Genomic DNA, 18,647 nt, shown 5'->3' with positions numbered 1-18,647 from the left:
ACCAACACCTCCTAGAAGTATGAAGGCCTCAGCACGGATCAATTTAGTAGTCCGATGTGACGAAGTTAACTGCGCAGTTGATGAAAAATAAGAAAGATGTCATTACGTTCGGGGTACTAAGCTGCGCAGTGGTTGAAAATACGGCGTATGTCATTACGTTTGGACTACTAAAGGATATTTATGGTAACCCGTGCAGAGGCCTACTCTTTTCTAGGAGGTGTTGTATATATATGAAAGTAACTTTCGAATAAACAAATGTTATCATTAGTCTTAAGGCCTATATTCTTAACCTTTTTTAGACACAATCCGAAATCAATGGATCAGCTTCGCTATCAAGGATCAAAATCTTGAAATCAAAATTAATTAATAAATATTCTTTACAAGTAATATAACGAAAACTGTGACATTTAAGCGAGCATTGGTAAGAAGAGGATTGTTGAGAGCAAAGCCTTTAAAATTGAAATAAGTACTTAAATTTTAAATTCGCATTAAACCAGGGTTTGTTGATTTAAATCAGCTTGATTTAAATCACGATTTAAATCATGATTTAAATCAAATGATTTTTTTAAAAAATTCATTGAAAATCAATTATTTCTTTCCAAATATATATATTGATTTTAAAAGTTAAAAATCAGTGTTTTAAATTATTGATACTTCTATTATTTTGTTTTCTTAGTTTTAAAATTTATTTTAAATAAATTGCTGCATTAATTAATTTTAGTTAACGAAATTACTTTCGTTCTTGGTGTTTGTTAAATCCCAACACACTTGAAATTACATTTTTAAAAATGTTTTGATTCTTCAGATTGAAAGTACAGATTAAAGTAAACATTTAATGCTGTCTTAATATAGACTTGCATAGCTGTAGAAAGTAATTAATAAGCATGATTTTTTTTCAAAAAATAATGCAAATAATGTTAATTAAAATTCCACCTTTCGAATGAAAAAGCGAGGAATTGAAATCTACATTATATTTTATTGGTGGAAAATGTATATTTCTGAAGCTTGAGGTTATATTTAAAAGAAATTACTCTGATATGCCAATAGTAGAAAAAGAAAAAAAAAAGGCTGATGAATTCAGATATTTTTCTCCTGATATAGTGTCATTCTTCTCTTCAAAGTCTATTTGAAGCAGTAGGGTTATGTTAGCAATAGGGTAATAATATGTTTACAGTATTTTTGACATTATCTGATTTTCTATAAAGGAATTTTGTGGAAAAAAATTCCAATGAGTGCATAGAATTTTTAAAAAAAAATTTTTAGCTTAACTTATCTATTTTGATATAGAATTAAAAGTAATTATTTTAATATAAAAATATATAGATTAAATATTTATTTATTTTTTGATGAATGTCTACATTTATAATTACAATCTGTTACATTTATTTTGTCATTTTAAAAATCAAGAAAAAAAGAGAAGAAACCGCAATTTTAAATTAAAATTATGGTTTGCAAATTGAAACTTTGCTTTAATAGTTAAAGTACAGGGGTCTGTCCAAGCCAAATTTACTTTAGGAAAAACTGTAGAATAATTTCACAAATTATTTTTTCTTAAAATTTTATTTTTGTGTCTCGTAAGAAACGATAAATCCATATTTTTTACAATATTTTTGTGTTGAATTTTGTATATGATTTTTAATTTTCACAAATTATGTCTAAATTTTCACAAAATAGGTATACCTCTCAGAAAAGCCTAGACAGACCCCTGAAGTATTCTTTAAATTTTCTATTTCATCTAGTCCTTAAATTTCAATTATGCATTTATTTCAGGAAGGTTTCTATGCAAAATTATGAAAAACTATTTTAGTAAGTTAGAGCTTCTAAGATATTGTTATAATATAGTTTTAATATTAATTTAATTTTGATTAAACATTTACAAAGTTTTTTAAATCATAAACGAAAGTTCTTACAGTGTATTTGAATAAAAATCAATTTAAATAAAAAAAATCCGATTTAAATCAAAAAAAAATATGACTTTTTTTATTTTTTTTAAAAAAATCACGAACCCTGCATTAAACCTATAAAACAACCTAGTTTTTAACCAATATGACAACCTATATAACATTTACATTTTCCTATAGCATACCATACAACATGAGGAATCGTGTGAACATTTTTCGTGTAATTTCGAGTTAAAAATTTTAAGAAATCCTACATAAAGAGTAAATATTTCATAAATATATCATAAGAAACGAATTTTAAAAATAGAAAAACAGCTGTGAGAAAAGTTTATCAGATCAAACAATTTAATTTTAATAAATGAAAATTTTAGCACACTTCGTTTAATACAATTAATTCGATACTTTTTAAAAAATTAAATATAATATTTTCGAATTTCATTTTTCATCTTTGGTCGGAGACAACCCAAGCTTAGGTATAGATTCAAAATAACAAGGCGGGATTCATTGTTTTATTACGGGAATCTCAGATTGCCTGACATAAAAATTCCACTAAGCTCCATGATAAGTTTCCTAGCCAGAGGAAAAGAGAAAGCAAAAGTGGGAAAAATCTTAAATCCTGATATTTAGACAAAGGTGTTTCTGGTGGGCTTTTTTTTTCTTCTTTTTTTTTTTTTTTTTTTTTTTTTTTTCTGAAAAAAAATTAAAANTTTTTTTTTTTTTTTTTTTTTTTTTTTTTTTTTTTACGGTGAGTCGAATGAGACCCTCCACATGACGATAAAAACCAATAGTTTAAAATATGTAAAGATTTTGTGCACAAAAAGTACAATTCTGTACTTACAGAAATGATCTTGCAATAACACAAGTGAGGTATTGTTTCCTAGATATTCTATGAATCAAATGAGACTAGTCGTCCCACTTCATTCAGAGTAAAAAAAAAACTAAGAAATAATACCTAACTTGTTTTGATAACAATGTCAGGTACGTAAATAGGTACCAAGTACAAAAGTTTAGTGTTTTTGTGTATAAAACCTTTATAACTTCTAAACTATAGTTTAAATTCTTTCCGGTATAATTCGTTAAGTTCAAGGTAAAGAACTTCATCAGCAGCAATACACCGTTTCTTTGAATTGAAAGTAAACAGCTATGTCAGGTGCAAAAATAAGCACAAGCCATTTTGCACACAAAAACACTTGCCACTTATGAACCATTAGTCTAAATGACAAGTGTTTGATCTCATTTTTAACAGCTACTTAGGAAACAACACCTAAATTATATTGACAGCAATTTCAGTTGCATAAATAGGAACTAATACATAACTGTGCTTTTTATACATAAAACCCTTATAACTTCTTAGTTATTGATTCGATAGTTTTGTGGTGGGTTTCATTCGAATCCACATTAAAGACTACAAAAGTAACGATACCTAAAGCGTCTAAATATCACTATTTAATTTTCTTCCTTTCTTCCCCCCCCCCTCCCTTCCACCAAAACTAGTCTCGGAATTTCGTGAAATTTTCACTTGAGACCCTTATAAACAAATCTCATCGGGATCGATAGTGTTCTCTCTGGTTTAGAAATTTTAAAAAGAGCATTTTTTTAATACCATATTTTAACACCAATATTAAGAATTCTTGAAACTTTTCTTTTGTGAAAAATATTTGGGAGTATTTAACTGTCTAAAATAGGATATTCCTTATTAAAAATAATTGTAAATACCGGAGATATGTGTTACAAAATAAATTTTCCGAACTTACAATTTTGTGCTTAATTTTTTATAACCCTTTGACGAAGATTGTTTACTGAACATTTTTTTCATTATTTTGGTCAAAATAAGTCAAAAATATTATATTTAGCATTTAAACAATTTATGGTAATGAAAAGCAGTAAGAGACACGAGTTTCTTTTTTTTTTTTCCTCTCGTTAAAGGTAAAATCCTCCAAATAGGGATCCCTTCTAAACAATCATTTCAATTTACTTGCTCTAAGAGAAACAGTCATTTACAGTTATTCATCATATCATTAGAAATAAGAAAAAATTCATCATTAAAATTTCTTTAATAAACAAAATCAATAATTGATAATTGTTTTTATTACGAATGAAAAAAAAAAACTTTTCTTAAACAACTTTTACTTGGGATTTCATGTTTTAGTACAAATGTAATTCCTATAATCTAACGGATGTTTCGTAGTAGCTGCATTTTTATAATTAAAAAATACCAAAGCATATTTTTGCTAGTAATTAGAGAGTCAGAACAAAATACATAAAAGGGGCACCAGTGTCTCATCGGCGTCAAAGGGTTAATGCTGATTTTGACATCTAGTTAGTTTTTCCTTAGTGTATAAGTTTTTTTTAAAACAATTTGGCCAAGTAGATCAACAAGATATAAACTTTTACTATTTCATCAAATTTAAATACTGGAATTTGATATTATTACATTGTTTACAGTAAAAAATCCAACTCAAAATAAGTGTGTCAATTCCTTTATAATTAATTTTAACATACTTGTTCTTTTAATTATTTTTAGTTCAAGAACGGCTCACAAAACAAATTGCTGTCGCCATTACCGAAGCTATTGGACCCGCTGGAGTTGGAGTAGTAATTGAAGCAACGTAAGTTAATTGTATTTTATTTTTATTTTTTTAGCCCCTGCTAAATTTCCCTGGACCTATTTAATAAAACAATTACAAATACTAAGATTTCCCTTATTCCCTAAAATGAAACATTTTACGGATTTAGTTTGCAAGATTTTTCCTAACTTTTATTCAGGAGCACAACGATTTTGTGATACTTTAGGAATATGTTTCAATAAATAATATTTGCGTATAGCCTGGTGCCTGAAACCTGCTTGAACTATATATATACGGTGCCTGAACTATACATACATAATATATATACATATATATAATTAAAATCCTATCTTTGTAACTACCTAGAACTGCAGCTTCAGTATTAAGAAAATTCATGACATTATAAAAACAATTTCAATTAACTTTTTGTTTACATTTAAATTTCACTAAATTATACTTAATTTCACTTAGATATTTTTTTTCCTTTTTAGGCATATGTGCATGGTGATGAGGGGTGTGCAGAAACTCAACTCTAAAACGATTACGAGCACGATGCTGGGAGTGTTCAGAGAAGATCCAAAGACGAGGGATGAATTTTTGGCTTTAACCAGGCAGTAAAATTGGTCCAAACAAATAACTGTTACACGATTAAAGAGCCTATAATTATCAATTATCAAGCAATGTGTTTTTAAAAATATATTTTATGTTGCTCTGTGTTAGCTGAACGCGTACCTTTTATGATTGTATTACTTTAAGTAAAATGGAAAAACACAATAAAAAGGGAAGGAATTTATGAAAAAAAAGGTAGCATAACTATTTTCCTTTTCATGACGAGAACATAGTTCACTCAATTTTTAAGACAACAGCAATTTTTTCTCTGATCTTCGAAAAGGAATGATGTAAACCAGGGGGTGGTTGATGGGGCTACAATCCCTCCCCCGAAAATATATGCAGTGGGTTGATAACATATATTTATAATATATATACTAGAAATAAATGCTTGACTCGGTAAAAGTCTAAATTTTTTATACTATTTTATAGAATATCATATTTATATCAACTGAAAAATTAGTTTTAAAATATCCTATCTTTCTTTTTTTGATGTCCATCAAAAAGGACCGTAGGAACTTATGAGTTGAATTACTATTTGTTCAATTGTTTACAAGTATTTATTTTCAAGACATAACATTTTCGGGAACGTTAAGAGTAAGAGTAAAAAACGTATTTGTAATTCCAGATTTCAAAAGGACTTGTACATTATTTCCAACAGCAAGTAAAGAGATAAAAAATAATTGTTACACAAACAATAAAGAAATGTTGATAAAAATTAACTTTTCATCCTTGATGAACTTTGTGTAATAGGCAAACATTTAAACAATGGCATAAATAGCCCCCTTGCAACACACATGGCGCAGTAAGACGAACACTGAAGGCGCACGCTTCGGAAAAAATAACGCAATAAGTTACAAAAAAAAAACATTTATAAGATATTTTTTAATTCATTTTATAAATAATATTGACTCATAACTAAACTTTGAATATAATTATTGTAATTTATAATTTTAATTTTATTTCAAAGTGGTAAGCTAGTATAAGTGTATGAAATGTTTCAGTTCAGTAAGCATTTCTAAATTCCGCCTTATAATCGCAATTAAGATTTTCATTATCTTAATAAAAATAAAATTATTGACTATAAATACCCGAATACCTCTTCTTCGTAGTGGTTTTTTTTCATAATGTAACTTATTTTGTAGTAAAAGATAGGGCTCACTTATAAATTTTGCTGTGGTGCACACCTTAGTTTATGTATGTCACTGCATTTAAACATTAAACACAAAGAAAATTTAAAATAAGTAAAAAAAAATGATGGACTAAAGGAACTAAATAAAATTTATAATTATTCACTCATTAAAGGTTTTCTTTTATATTTTACGCATCCTAACATTTTTTTGCAATAAAAAAAAATAATTCATTTTCGATTATTTTACTTAGATAATATTTTTAATATTAAATAACACCTGGTATTTTCTGGCATAACAATTTTTCAAGCTAAATTTCTTCTAATAAAAACGTTTTTTTTCCGGCATGTACTTGAGAATTTCTTAATAAGCTGTTTTAAATGAAGACAGTACGAATTGAAGTGGAAAAAAGTTGAAGGAAAACTGTAAAACGCAAAGAAATATAGCGACTATGTGTTGATATAGAGCAGGGGTTTCACACTTCTGGCCCTCGAAGCCTTTTTCTGTGGAAGAAAAAAAAAGAAAAAAAAACTACTTTTTTTTGTCATCTGTGAAATTTAACATACCAACAGTGCAAAAAATTTATTTCTCAGGTTTTGCATCCAAGAAAATATTTATTCAAATACAAAAATAATCGTGTATGTTGCTCTCGTTTTTTATTTCTTTTCCTTATTTTGTGAATAGAATTTAGCATGTGCGTATCAGAAATTCTCCAATTTAGCTTTTCTCATTTTGGACGAAATTATTTACTTTTGTAAATTTTAAACTGCATAAAAGAGGGAATGAATATCATGTTTTATCTAAATTCCTTGAATTGAATATCGCATGAGCGGAGAAGAAAAAAAAATTAATTTCAGATGCTCGAGAATTTTTTAGTTGTTGTTATAATTCCTAATAAGTCAAAAAAAATTTTAATTTATCACGGAATTAAATTTGAAAGTAAAAAAAATCTTGTCACTAAGTTTCAGATTAAGAGAAGATTCAAAATGATACGTAACAAACATTATTTGTAATGCTTATTATTTTGTTTTGCTTTTCTTTTTCAATATTAAAAAAACTTTTATAAAAATCTGACAGCAATATTTAATGTTCCTTCAAACATAAAAGAGTCCTATATAAAATTTTGATAAAGTTGTGGCCCGCCATTTAACTGGTGTTTTTAATTGCGGCCCCCGGCCTCATGTAAGTTGGAAACCCCTGATAGAGGTAATTACAATAAAACACATTTTAAATCTTTCCTGATTTTTGCTTATTAACAAACATAATCCAAATTAAAATTCAATAAAATTTGATTTTTAAATGTCATTAAATTACTATGAACTTAACTCATAAAAACAATAAAAAGTGATTATTTCTATATTTTAAATATAAATTTTTTCAATACTTACAGGTTTTAAAAAAGTTACAATATTGATGTAGTCTCAATTACATTTTAAAGGGTACGCGTTATGGCTTTTGTTATGTTTAAAATGCTTTAAAGCTGCTTTCCTATCATTTCCTACTGATAAATAGGTGCTGTAAGTACCTATTTATTTATGATTGTAAATATGACACCTACGATAGTGTGGTGTTTTGCTAACTGTACCTCTTTGCTTTGCTGGTTGTAGTGAACACTACTATTGACAAATGAAAAATCGCAATCGTTTCCCTACTTTAGAGAAAAGAAAAATTATATTTTTAATCTAAATGGCATTTGCGCTGGAACAATAAGAATTTTTATTATTGTTATTAATTATTGAATATATTTTAAGTATTGATGTTTATAGTGTGTTAACTTGCTAAAAAAAAGTAAAAATTATTCACCAGTAACGGGTGCAAGATTTAAGGAAGAATATGTTATTGATTAAGGAGAAGAAAATGAGCATAGTTAAGAATTTTAAAATATATATATAGATTTATAACAAAGAAATAAAATTTGTGAACCTATTTAAATAAGCATGTTCGTTTATTCCAACTGGTGCACAAATATATTAACTTATGAACCAAACAGAGATATAAAAAATATAAAAAATTAGGTTTTGTAAGTGCCCGTCGTGAATGTTAACCCCATAATGTGGGGAAGATTAGCCTGCTGTTGTACATTCACATAAATACTCGCAAATATTCTTGGGACTAATAAATGAATATTACAGATTTGGAAAGCATTCCATCCTTTTTTTTTCCTGCTGTAATTTAATTATTTGGGTATAAGTAGAATTTCTCAATTACGTAATCAAAAGTAATATTAAGTAACACTTCACTTTCGTTTAAAATGTAATGATAAGATTTTGACTTAGTGTATAGCTTGAAAATCATTTATCTTTTTTACATAATTTCAATAACACGGTTTTGAAATAAAAATGTAATCAGTTTTAACATATGTCATACAAAATATCGATTTAATACAGATTGAAATTGTCTTAAAAGTATTACATATTAAAAAAAAATTACCCATTTGAAAAGAATTTTGTGATGCACGATTTTTAAAATGTGAAAAATTTTTTTTAGCATTGTTTATCAAACATTACTCTATCTATTTAAATTATATTCTGCTCTAGGAATTAAAAAGCACTTTTATGGTAATTTTATTTAGACCTAATAATTTTATGAAAAAATTTATGATTGATTGTGAAAAAAATTATATGACTAAGCATTTGTTCTTGTGAGTTAGATACTAAACTAAAAACTTACTTTTTTTGGTCTGATTTAAACTTCATAGTTTAATTTTACTTTTTGAGTACTTTGGCATATCTCTCAATTTTTTTTAAAAAAAAGTTAAAATTACGTAAGTAACTATTATGAAACTCTTTTATTCCTAAGATAATTACATAAAAGAATAAATAAATTTTAATTCTGCATAACTTATTAATGATCGGAAAAAATTTTTATTGTAAGTTATACAAATTTTTAAACCTTCTATAATTATCTAATTTTATCTGAAAAAATTTAAAATTTGAATAAAAAAAATCGGTTTAATAGTTACTAAGAAATAAAATTTTAAAAAAGTCTATTTCTCAGAAACAATTAAATAATTCCGTCCTAATTTTTAAGTCATTTAAAATTACAGGAATGTATGTTGAAAAAATGTTCGTTGCATAGATAAACTTCACAGGCAGGGAAGATTGTAATGAGTAGGGGGGAGGGGTGGCTGTCTTTATTTTTCCTCTAAGTTGCATGATGTATAGCTTCTGTTCAACTATGTAAGTAGTTTCATTTTAAAGAAAGGAAACATTAAAATGAATAAAAAATGCTGAGTTTTTTACTCAGATGTACAAAAGGAAATGTGACTGAATACTGATTTGTGTACTAAAGTATATTTTATTTCACAAATTATATGTGAAGAATACAGAAAGAACAGCTTACTTTAGACCAGAAGTTTAAAAAATCGATATAGATGAAATTAATTGAAAAATCATTTGAAAAAGAATTTTGTATTTAATTTACTATTGTCAAATACCAGTTTTTAAAAGTTTAAAAATTTGTTCTTAATAAAATTGGCTAAAAAAATTTTAAGAGTTATCTTTTACAATTCAATTTATAACTGTTTAATTTTTGCAAAAGAATTGAATTGGTTTGTTTTTACCACCCGATAATGAAATGGAGGGATCAAGCATGTTAACTTATAGTTGCTTTTTCAATGTAGCTCACGTTTTCCAGTAATCAAATGCATATGATGAAATCCTTAATACACCGTTGGTATGCTTTCAGTTTATGAAGAATTGAACTAAAGTAATCTTCTCCTGTTTTCTTCATTTTCTAAAGAATGCATTTTTATTCGACAGTCAAACGCGCAATAGTGAACAGTCTGCGATCCCAGCAATATGTCCACTATAAACATTGGCTCACTATATCTAACTTTAATGACAAATATTTTTCAGCATATTATAGTTGAATTATTGAATATAGGGATTTCAATTTTACACAATTTTCTTAAAAAATTATTATCTAATTAACTAGATAATAAATCAAAAAGGAAAGCGAAAAATACTCAACTAAAAATTGGTTTTAATTTTACAAAAGAAATTAGTAATTTTTGAAAAAACACAACTTGATTTTAAGTAGAATTTATCAATTTTTTTTAACTACAATATACAAAGAATTCAGTATTTTCTGATCCACATTTTCTGTAGAAAAAAAAATTACCTATATAAGAAGATTTCTATCTCGCTGAATGGTGAACCATTTTAACATCACAATTTCTACACTTTTTCTTTCACCTCAACGTAGTTTTTTCAAAGAGAAAAATTTTTTTTCTTCAGAACTGCGACTAATTTTTCCAAATGTTTGAAGCAGTAGATTTTCACAAGAGAAATTTCTCCAATTGCAATAGATTGGGTTCCATCTTCAGTGCATTGGATAATTTTAACTTTAACCTCTATCAAATTTTTTTTTCCTTTTTACAAAATTCACCATTTTCGCTGCTTTAAAAATAAAAAGTCTTGTCTTAAATCGATAATGTAGGAATATGAAGCTGTAAAAGAAGTTAAAAAGTTACCTTTCGATTGTCAAATGGTGATTTGTAAAAAGTAGGACTTCTAGAGATAAGAGGACTCTAAGAATTAAGCTGGGGACCACGTTAGAGAGCCGGAGAGAATGTATGAAAAGAATGTGCTGTTTAACAACTTTTTTGTTGTAGTTAAAAGTGATAAGCATAAAAGAATGAAATATGACAACCTGTAAGGGAATGTTATTATTTTTAGACTTAACACCTGGAAAATAAAGGTTGAAGGACTAAAAATAAAATTTGTGGAAATGAAATTTGAGTCCACTATAACCGAACTACCGATTTCTCAGCTGCTCACTATTAGCATTTGAAATAACATAATATAAATGGGAGTTCAGACAGGACCACTAAAAAAAGTTCACTACAACTGATTGTTCACTATAGCAGGGTTCGACTGTACCATTTTTTCCCCTGTTCTCTACATTGCATTATTGTCAACTGTTGCATTAAAGATGGATGTTGCTTTTTATGGAATTGTAATAAATGTGTGAACTGTTATATTGATCAAGTCTATCAATTTAAATTGAGTTGTATAGCTTTTTTCAGCACTTCAGAACTCCAGAATCAGAAAAGACATTTACTAATATTAGGAGGACCGGAAAGTAATGTTGTCTCGGAGCATTAAATATTTGTTAGCTTTAAAAACCAGTTAATTTTATTCGATCCATTTCGATTCATTTTCGATCCGGCATAGAAAGGTCGTTGCTAAAATTATAAATTTACATTATTCATCAAAAATAAAATCTTGATAACAAACATTAAATATACCGAAACACATTACTTTCCGGTGTCACTCTAATATTTAGCAAAAAAAAATTACAAAATATTGTTTTACAGCAGGATTGTCCAATTTTTTATCGTACCTGGGCCATATTGCAATGAGAATTTTCGTTAATTATACAAAATATATTCCCCTAAGATAGCTGATGTGCAAAGAGAGGGAGGAAATACAGAGTAAATATGTTTAAATATTTTATAATTAATATATGTTTTTTTTTATTGTTATAAAAATTACAATACAAAAATATTTTGATATTGTTTACACATAAATATTTGGGCATAAAACGTCATAAATTTTGCACATTAGACATTATAAATAGAGTTCAAAAAATGAACATGGTATTTGACATTGTACCAGATTATCTAGTTTCTCACAATCAAAGAACAGAAATATATTTCTTTTGATAATAGAAAGCCAGATTTAATACAGGATTGCCACTCAAATCTGGAGAAAAAAAATTCACTGAGTTTTCCCTGCACATATTATACAGTATTATATTAACAAGAAACCCACAATCGCTGTACTCTTGTGTGTGATCTGCATTAGGCAAACTATACTAATTTTATTTGATCGCTAGAAAAATTTAAAGAAATAAGAAACAGCTCAACACACTTAAAACAAATAATGCTATAGCAAATTAAATGGTTCAGTATACCTGAAATATCATCCTTAAATATCCCATAGATAGTGCTTTGAGTGATCACCATTTTTTAAAAGAGGAAAATAAGAAATAAAATTCCCTGTATTTTCCCAATTCATCCGGAAAAACTCAAATTTTCCTGCATTTCCCTTATTATTTTAGGTGATTTTTAAAATCCCTCTATTTTCCAGGTTTTCTCTGTTCTCTCTGTGGAGTGGTAAACCTGTTAGAGCAAAAAACGAAAATCTATTTTTGTTTTTTTAAATTTTTAAAACAAAAGATAGTTTTCAACTTAGTAGATGTTACTGATTTGACCGAAAGGTATAAAAGCCAGGCATCTTGTCTGGCAAATTTGCTAGTCAAAATGTATAAGGTGGGAAATATTTCTTTTGCTCCCAGAGTTCTCCCTTCTCACTTCTTGGGCCACATGCTCCTTGTCATCGGACACCCCTGTTTTAAAGTAAAAAATAAGTTATAGAAAAGGAAATAAGCATCAAGTTCTATGTAAATAAATATCAAGCATAGAAGTTCTGCATAAATAGGTAAAGTTCTGATACAGCCCAAAAGACTTTTTTTTAAACTTTTTAATTTATGCAAACTCCACTGCAAATATACTTTTCACACATGCTTTTGGAAGTGAAAACAAATAGGTAAACAAACAATAGAAAGAAATTAACATTTAGTAATATTTCATGGTTAAGCGCACATGAAGAACTTCCCTTCATGGCCCTGCCCATGCCCTATTTTTGGTCCTTAGACCGGGGCTAGGAGTAAGTTCCCCATAGTATGAGATTATTTTAACATAAGTTAATCTTGAATGTCCAAATGACTATTTTTAACTAATGGTGACATATATTTTTAATTGCTTTTTCAAATTCTCACAAAGCAAATTCAGGAATAAAATATTAAAAGACAATATGAATAGCACAGATTGCATATATTGAACTAAAAGGTAACATTCCTTAATGCAAAAATATATAAAAAAATTTGATAACTATGATATGCACTAAATGCCATTAACATAACCATATTTGTGATTTAATTTTTAATAATAATAATAATTGTTCAAAAAAACACAAGATCAACCCTTAAGTAAACTAAAGCAAAAAATTTATACAGTTTGAATATTTAACACATCTTATTTTATGGCAAATAATTTTATATTATATTGAACAATAAGTATTTGAATCAGTGAATCAAGGGTTTCAAAAAACTTTGCATAGAGAATATATATATATATAAACATTTTTATCACACTAAAAATTCCATAAAAACGATAAACATTTTTTGATACATTTAAGTAACTTTTTTTTTACCTAGGAGCTGCATTAAATAATACAATAGATTATAATTTATGCATACTTGGAAACGAGATACTTACTAAATAGGATCTATATTTCAAACTACAATTAGTAATTTTTTTTATTTCCAAAAAAAAAAAAAAATATCAAAATCTGACTTAAATCAGATTTTTTCTAATTTTTTTAAATATACTTAGAGAAATTTATAAAACAATTTTTTGAACTTTAAAAATATAATTGTTATAGAAACATTAATAAGTTAAATCACACTACATTTGAAACTATTTTATAGCATTAAATATTATTTTGTAGTAATATTGCATTACTCAAAGTTATTGAAAATAGAAATGTATCATTAATTACTAAAAAAGTGGAAAAAATAAACAAATATCGTAAAATTAATTTTTAAATATCTACAAAATTAAACTTTTGAACAGATAAAGCAAAATGTGATGCCTTAGACTTTAGTAGGTTGACAAAATATTACTGTATAGAATAACTTAAATCTCCAATTTATTTTAAAAAAAATTTTAAAAAATCACACTATTAGAAAACGAAAATTGAATTTATCTTTTAACAGCTTTTTAAGTCATAATTACAATTTCTGAAAACAATTCTGCAGATAAATGAAAATTCTGCAACCAAGTTATATATAATTACATAAATGATTAATAAAAACAATAAAAAATTGGCAGAAAACACTATCACAAAAAAATGCGTAACTGATAAAGAAAAATCTCTAGAATGTACTAGCGACAGCTGAATAAAACCTAGTACTTTTCAAAGCTGATATAGGATTACTTAAGCTTCCCTTTGAATAAATTAAACTTAAGTGTAACAATAATTCTAATTTGTATGGTAACTTCGGGGAACATAAGTTACAATCTTGTATTCTTTAAAAGGAAAATAAATAGTCAAAATAAGAATTATAATAAAAATTAATTAATCAATATTATCAAAACCTAGTACTTTTCAAAGCTGATATAGAATTACTTGACCTTCCCTTTGAATAAAGTAAACCTAAGAGTAACAATAATTCTAATTTGTATAGTAACTTCGGGGAACATAAGTTACTATCTTGTATTCTTTAAAAGGAAAATAAATAGTCAAAATAAGAATTATAATAAAAATTAATCAATATACCTGCTTGCACACTTTTGTCTGCTGTTACATATGACATTTTTTTGATACAGAACTAGTCACAGAAAGAATCCAATTTTCAAGTGTTAAGGTCTGGTTATATTTCACATTTTACACTTTTTTGAGAAAAACTTGGAACACAAATCACACACCTGAACAATACAAATGCAAGTCTTTTAGTTCATTACAGAACACAATTTAGTTTAAAAACATTTTAAATACATTTTAGATTAATTAAGTTTTAATTTTAGATTAATTAAGTTTTAAACGAATGAGTTTTAGATAAAAAATATTTTATTTTTAATAAACATGTTTCATAATAAATAAATCTTAAATGCATGATTCATATATAAGATTTAACAGTGTGTGTTTTAGAATAAATTTTAAATTAATTGTAACTCATAATGAGTAACATCAAAATTTTTCAATCTCAATCAAAATTGTATCTCATAATAAGAAAACAAGAAATATTTTATAAAATACATAAGAATTTAAAATAATAACTTACACAAATAGATGGACTAGAATGCATATGAAATGCTCCATTCTAACTTCATTGGCCCCATGCTAATGAAATAAATTAAAGATTTGTATCATCGTATGTTTCATACAATTCCTCAGTGGAGACTCCAATATTTATCAATGAACTAAAGAAAAAAATACATTTGTAAAATTATTTATACAAAAATACTTCATTTAAAAATATAAATTTAAATATTATGAAATGAAAGTATTCAAATTAATAGTGTAAACTTTGATTTTTCATTCAATAAGATTTTTCATTCAATAAAACTAAAGTTTTTGGTGATGGTATAATTCAATACCTGTTTATTTCCTTTACGTAATATATCTAGAGAAATGATACTGGCCTGATAAAAATCTCAGACCACGAAAACCCTTAAAAAATTTCACATCGATAAAATGATAAAAAATCTATTGTAGGAACGAAAAAATAATAGCAAAAAGATATTAAAATTTTAAGGACTTAAAAATTTAAAACGAGATTTTAAAAAAAAAATTTATGATGGATAATACAAACAAAATTAATTGCATTCTGCAAAAGAAATTATTTAAAGTCAGGCAGATTTTAAGTCTTATTTTCTCCAGATTATAAAATGTGTATAAATGGTCAATTTTACATAATTTAAAAATTATTTAATTTTAAAACTATCATTCTATCAACGGGAAATCACAGCTGTGCATAATAGCAGAGCTCTGGGATACTGGAAAGAAAATCTATTGGCAGCAGGGTTGGCAAAAATTATGATTTTTTTTAAAATTAAGAAAATCATATTTATAAGTAGGATTTTTGATTTTTTTATATTTTATATTAAATATTACTATATACTATAGCTAAAATAGTAAAAACTATTAAAAACAAATCACTGAATAAATAAGATCATAGGTAATTTTGTTCAAGCTTAGCCTCCCAATTTTAAAGACAGGGAGACAATTTCTCAATGAAGATGTCCAATGAAGAAAGAATTAGTTTAGATCAATCAGAAAGCATGAATAAAAAAATTAAAATATTTTAAAATAATCTGGGCACACAGAAAAAGTCTTTTTTCATTATTAATGTACATTAACTATACATTTAATAAATTTAAAAACCTTTCTATGCAAATAAATATGTGCTTTACATATTTTTTTTTCTTTTTTTTTTTTTTAATATTGTTAAATATGTAAATCCCCCTTTCATTTCGTTGGATAAAAGCTTCATTATCAATGAAATCATACTTTAAAAAATTACAACCTAAATAATATAACTTCAAAATTCATTTCATTTTCGATTTCAAAAAAAAAAAATCAAATGGTTAAAAATGGCGATTTTTGTAACAAAAAAAAAATTGCAATCGATGTAGATATTTTTTTTTTTAAATCAAGTGATTTAAATCATACAAACCCTGAGTGGCGGCTTTTTTCTAAAACAAATATTTGTCACATTTTAATTGGTTTTGAAACAACTCTAAACAGTTCCCCTCCTTCCACTAAAGACTCGGATTTCAATCCGTTACCCCCTCTCAACCTTCAGCTACTCCGTACAAAACTGTTTCAAATTATTAATAACATCAGGAAGCATTTAATACATAACATAACTATGACAGCAAATCGTTTAACCCCAAAACAGTTACTCAAAATCATCAATTAAATTGTATCTTAATATTATTCGGGACACTGGGTCGAACCAGAAAAACTGCTTCCTCGATTAGGTAATAAAATATTAACTATTACCCGTAAATTTTGCTTTCTAATCCTGTTGATGCGTTTGTAATGATTTTTATTCCTTAGAAAAAATTAAGATTTGGAAATACTAATTATATTAGAGAAAGATTTGTTACCCTAACAAATTTGGATGATTTCAGTTAATGCTTAATTACGTTTATCAATAATAAAAATAATAAATTAAAGAAACAAGTAAAAATTGAATTTGCATCTAAATACACGAAGTTCTCAAAAATTCCTCATTTTAATAATAAAATTATGTGAATTTAATCTTTAACATGTTTCATTAATGAAACATTTATTTCAAACAAAATACATGGAACACAAAAATAAATTCCTATTTAAAATTAACAACAAAAAAAAAAGTTTATTTTTTATACTAAATAATCTATTTGGCAATTAACTTCTAGAATTGTTATGAAATTTTTTGAATTCGAATATCGTATTATGTAATAGCGCACACAAAAAAAATTTCCTAAAATATTGTATTTATAATTTTAAAAAAATACTTTCAGTTTTAGTTAAAAATCGAACAATAAATAATCACCATAAATGTAAATACATTGTTAGAAAATTATTTATCAAATCAGGAGAGAAAAACAAAAACGCCAATAGAAATTAGTCTAATCACTCTTTAAGAGGTTGCTATACCGCGGAAGACACCCTTCATGGCAAAGTATCTTTCACCTTCATAAGTAATCCAAAATGTAAAAAAAGTGGTTAAAGGTAAACCTACAGCAAACCACGCAGTTTTAAATGCTGAAAATATGAAAAGCAAACAAATTTTTGAAGGATTACTCGGAGTTACGCAGTGGTGAAATAATTCTGCAATAATTTATCTGGTACATTGGATTGGTACTTAGATATTTTGATGCACATATTGAAAAAAAAATTTAACACTTAGGGTTTACTCTAGGTTTACCTGAACTCGCTTTTTCTTTAAACTTCTAAGAGTAAAAGCAGAATTTGCCTTGAAAAATTTTCCTTAAAGTAATAGCATCGTCATAGCAGTTCTACTCCCAGTCAACTGATTTCAAAGATTATCAGCAAAATGCCATCGAAAAGGGTTAAGGAAGTAGTAATGAAGAATATCAAACCCAGAACGGTTACCTTACGAAACCTCTAACAAATCGCTTTTTAACCAGTTTTTAACTTCAGTTTCGACAAAAATTCTAAGAATTTATATTAAGAATGGTGATTACAGAACTTCCTTAATAGATACTCAGTAAGTAAATCGAAAAAAGAATGAAATAGATTATATAATGTTAAATAGTTTTGGCAACAAATCGATCGAAATCACGCCACTTAACAATTGTGAAAATTAATTCAAACGAACAGTGTTAAAAAATAAGTAAAATAATATTAACAACTCTCCACTTGCAATCGAACGAAATCTTCATGCACAGTTATCAGCAACAACTTACAAAAATATTTAAAATGAGAAATACAATATTCTATTACTTGATTTTAAAGTACTCGGAGCCTTGCAATATTAAATTATCTTTCGATCAGAATCGCCGAAAGAGCGTTAAATAAGCGGAATAGCCTTGAAGGGAAAAAAAATTAAAAACGCTCAATGAAATCCCTTTCAGCTGAAAACTAATTATGTGCAGATGACGCTTGAAGTAGGAGTAATTTAGTCTACGATCCCCTTACTAAAAGTTTTAAAATTGCTGACTTTTCAATTTAATAAAATTATTAAGTTTACAGCAGGTCAACAAAAATATACATAAGCTACAATACCTTAATCAGAACAACAAATGCGAATAAATTAAAATAACAGCGTTACATTAAACTCCTTCGAAGTTTTCTCCATTCTAGCGATAGATTCATCACAATGTTAATTTCGCAATACAAAGAATTACAAGAAAT

The 18,647-nt window shown here is 26.6% G+C and overlaps 2 protein-coding genes across 6 annotated transcripts in view; one reads left to right on the top strand and one right to left on the bottom strand.

Moving 5' to 3' along the window:
* The window catches only part of LOC107442125 (GTP cyclohydrolase punch), a 51,070-nt gene extending 39,876 nt beyond the window's left edge, over nt 1-11,194 (top strand). Inside the window, exons 5-6 of the mRNA XM_016055597.3 lie at nt 4,426-4,510; nt 4,960-11,194. Coding sequence (XP_015911083.1) covers nt 4,426-4,510; nt 4,960-5,086 — 212 coding nt within the window. The 3' untranslated portion in view covers nt 5,087-11,194. The remainder of the gene's footprint in view (nt 1-4,425; nt 4,511-4,959) is intronic.
* A 465-nt stretch (nt 11,195-11,659) lies between these two features.
* The window catches only part of LOC107442123 (RNA-binding protein Rsf1), a 28,413-nt gene continuing 21,425 nt past the window's right edge, over nt 11,660-18,647 (bottom strand). For 3 of the 5 annotated variants that reach the window (XM_071183516.1, XM_071183521.1, XM_071183518.1), the window contains 3 exons: nt 15,061-15,199; nt 14,556-14,704; nt 11,660-12,561 (listed from right to left, as the gene is read on the bottom strand). In XM_071183516.1, coding sequence (XP_071039617.1) covers nt 15,133-15,199 — 67 coding nt within the window. In that variant the 3' untranslated portion in view covers nt 11,660-12,561; nt 14,556-14,704; nt 15,061-15,132. The remainder of the gene's footprint in view (nt 12,562-14,555; nt 14,705-15,060; nt 15,200-18,647) is intronic. The other 2 variants (XM_071183522.1, XM_071183517.1) reach the window with 1 other exon arrangement.

The sequence above is a fragment of the Parasteatoda tepidariorum genome, chromosome 7 (assembly GCF_043381705.1).
Source record: "Parasteatoda tepidariorum isolate YZ-2023 chromosome 7, CAS_Ptep_4.0, whole genome shotgun sequence".
In the NCBI taxonomy this organism is placed as follows: domain Eukaryota; kingdom Metazoa; phylum Arthropoda; class Arachnida; order Araneae; family Theridiidae; genus Parasteatoda; species Parasteatoda tepidariorum.
This window is presented reverse-complemented; position numbering and strand designations above follow the sequence as displayed.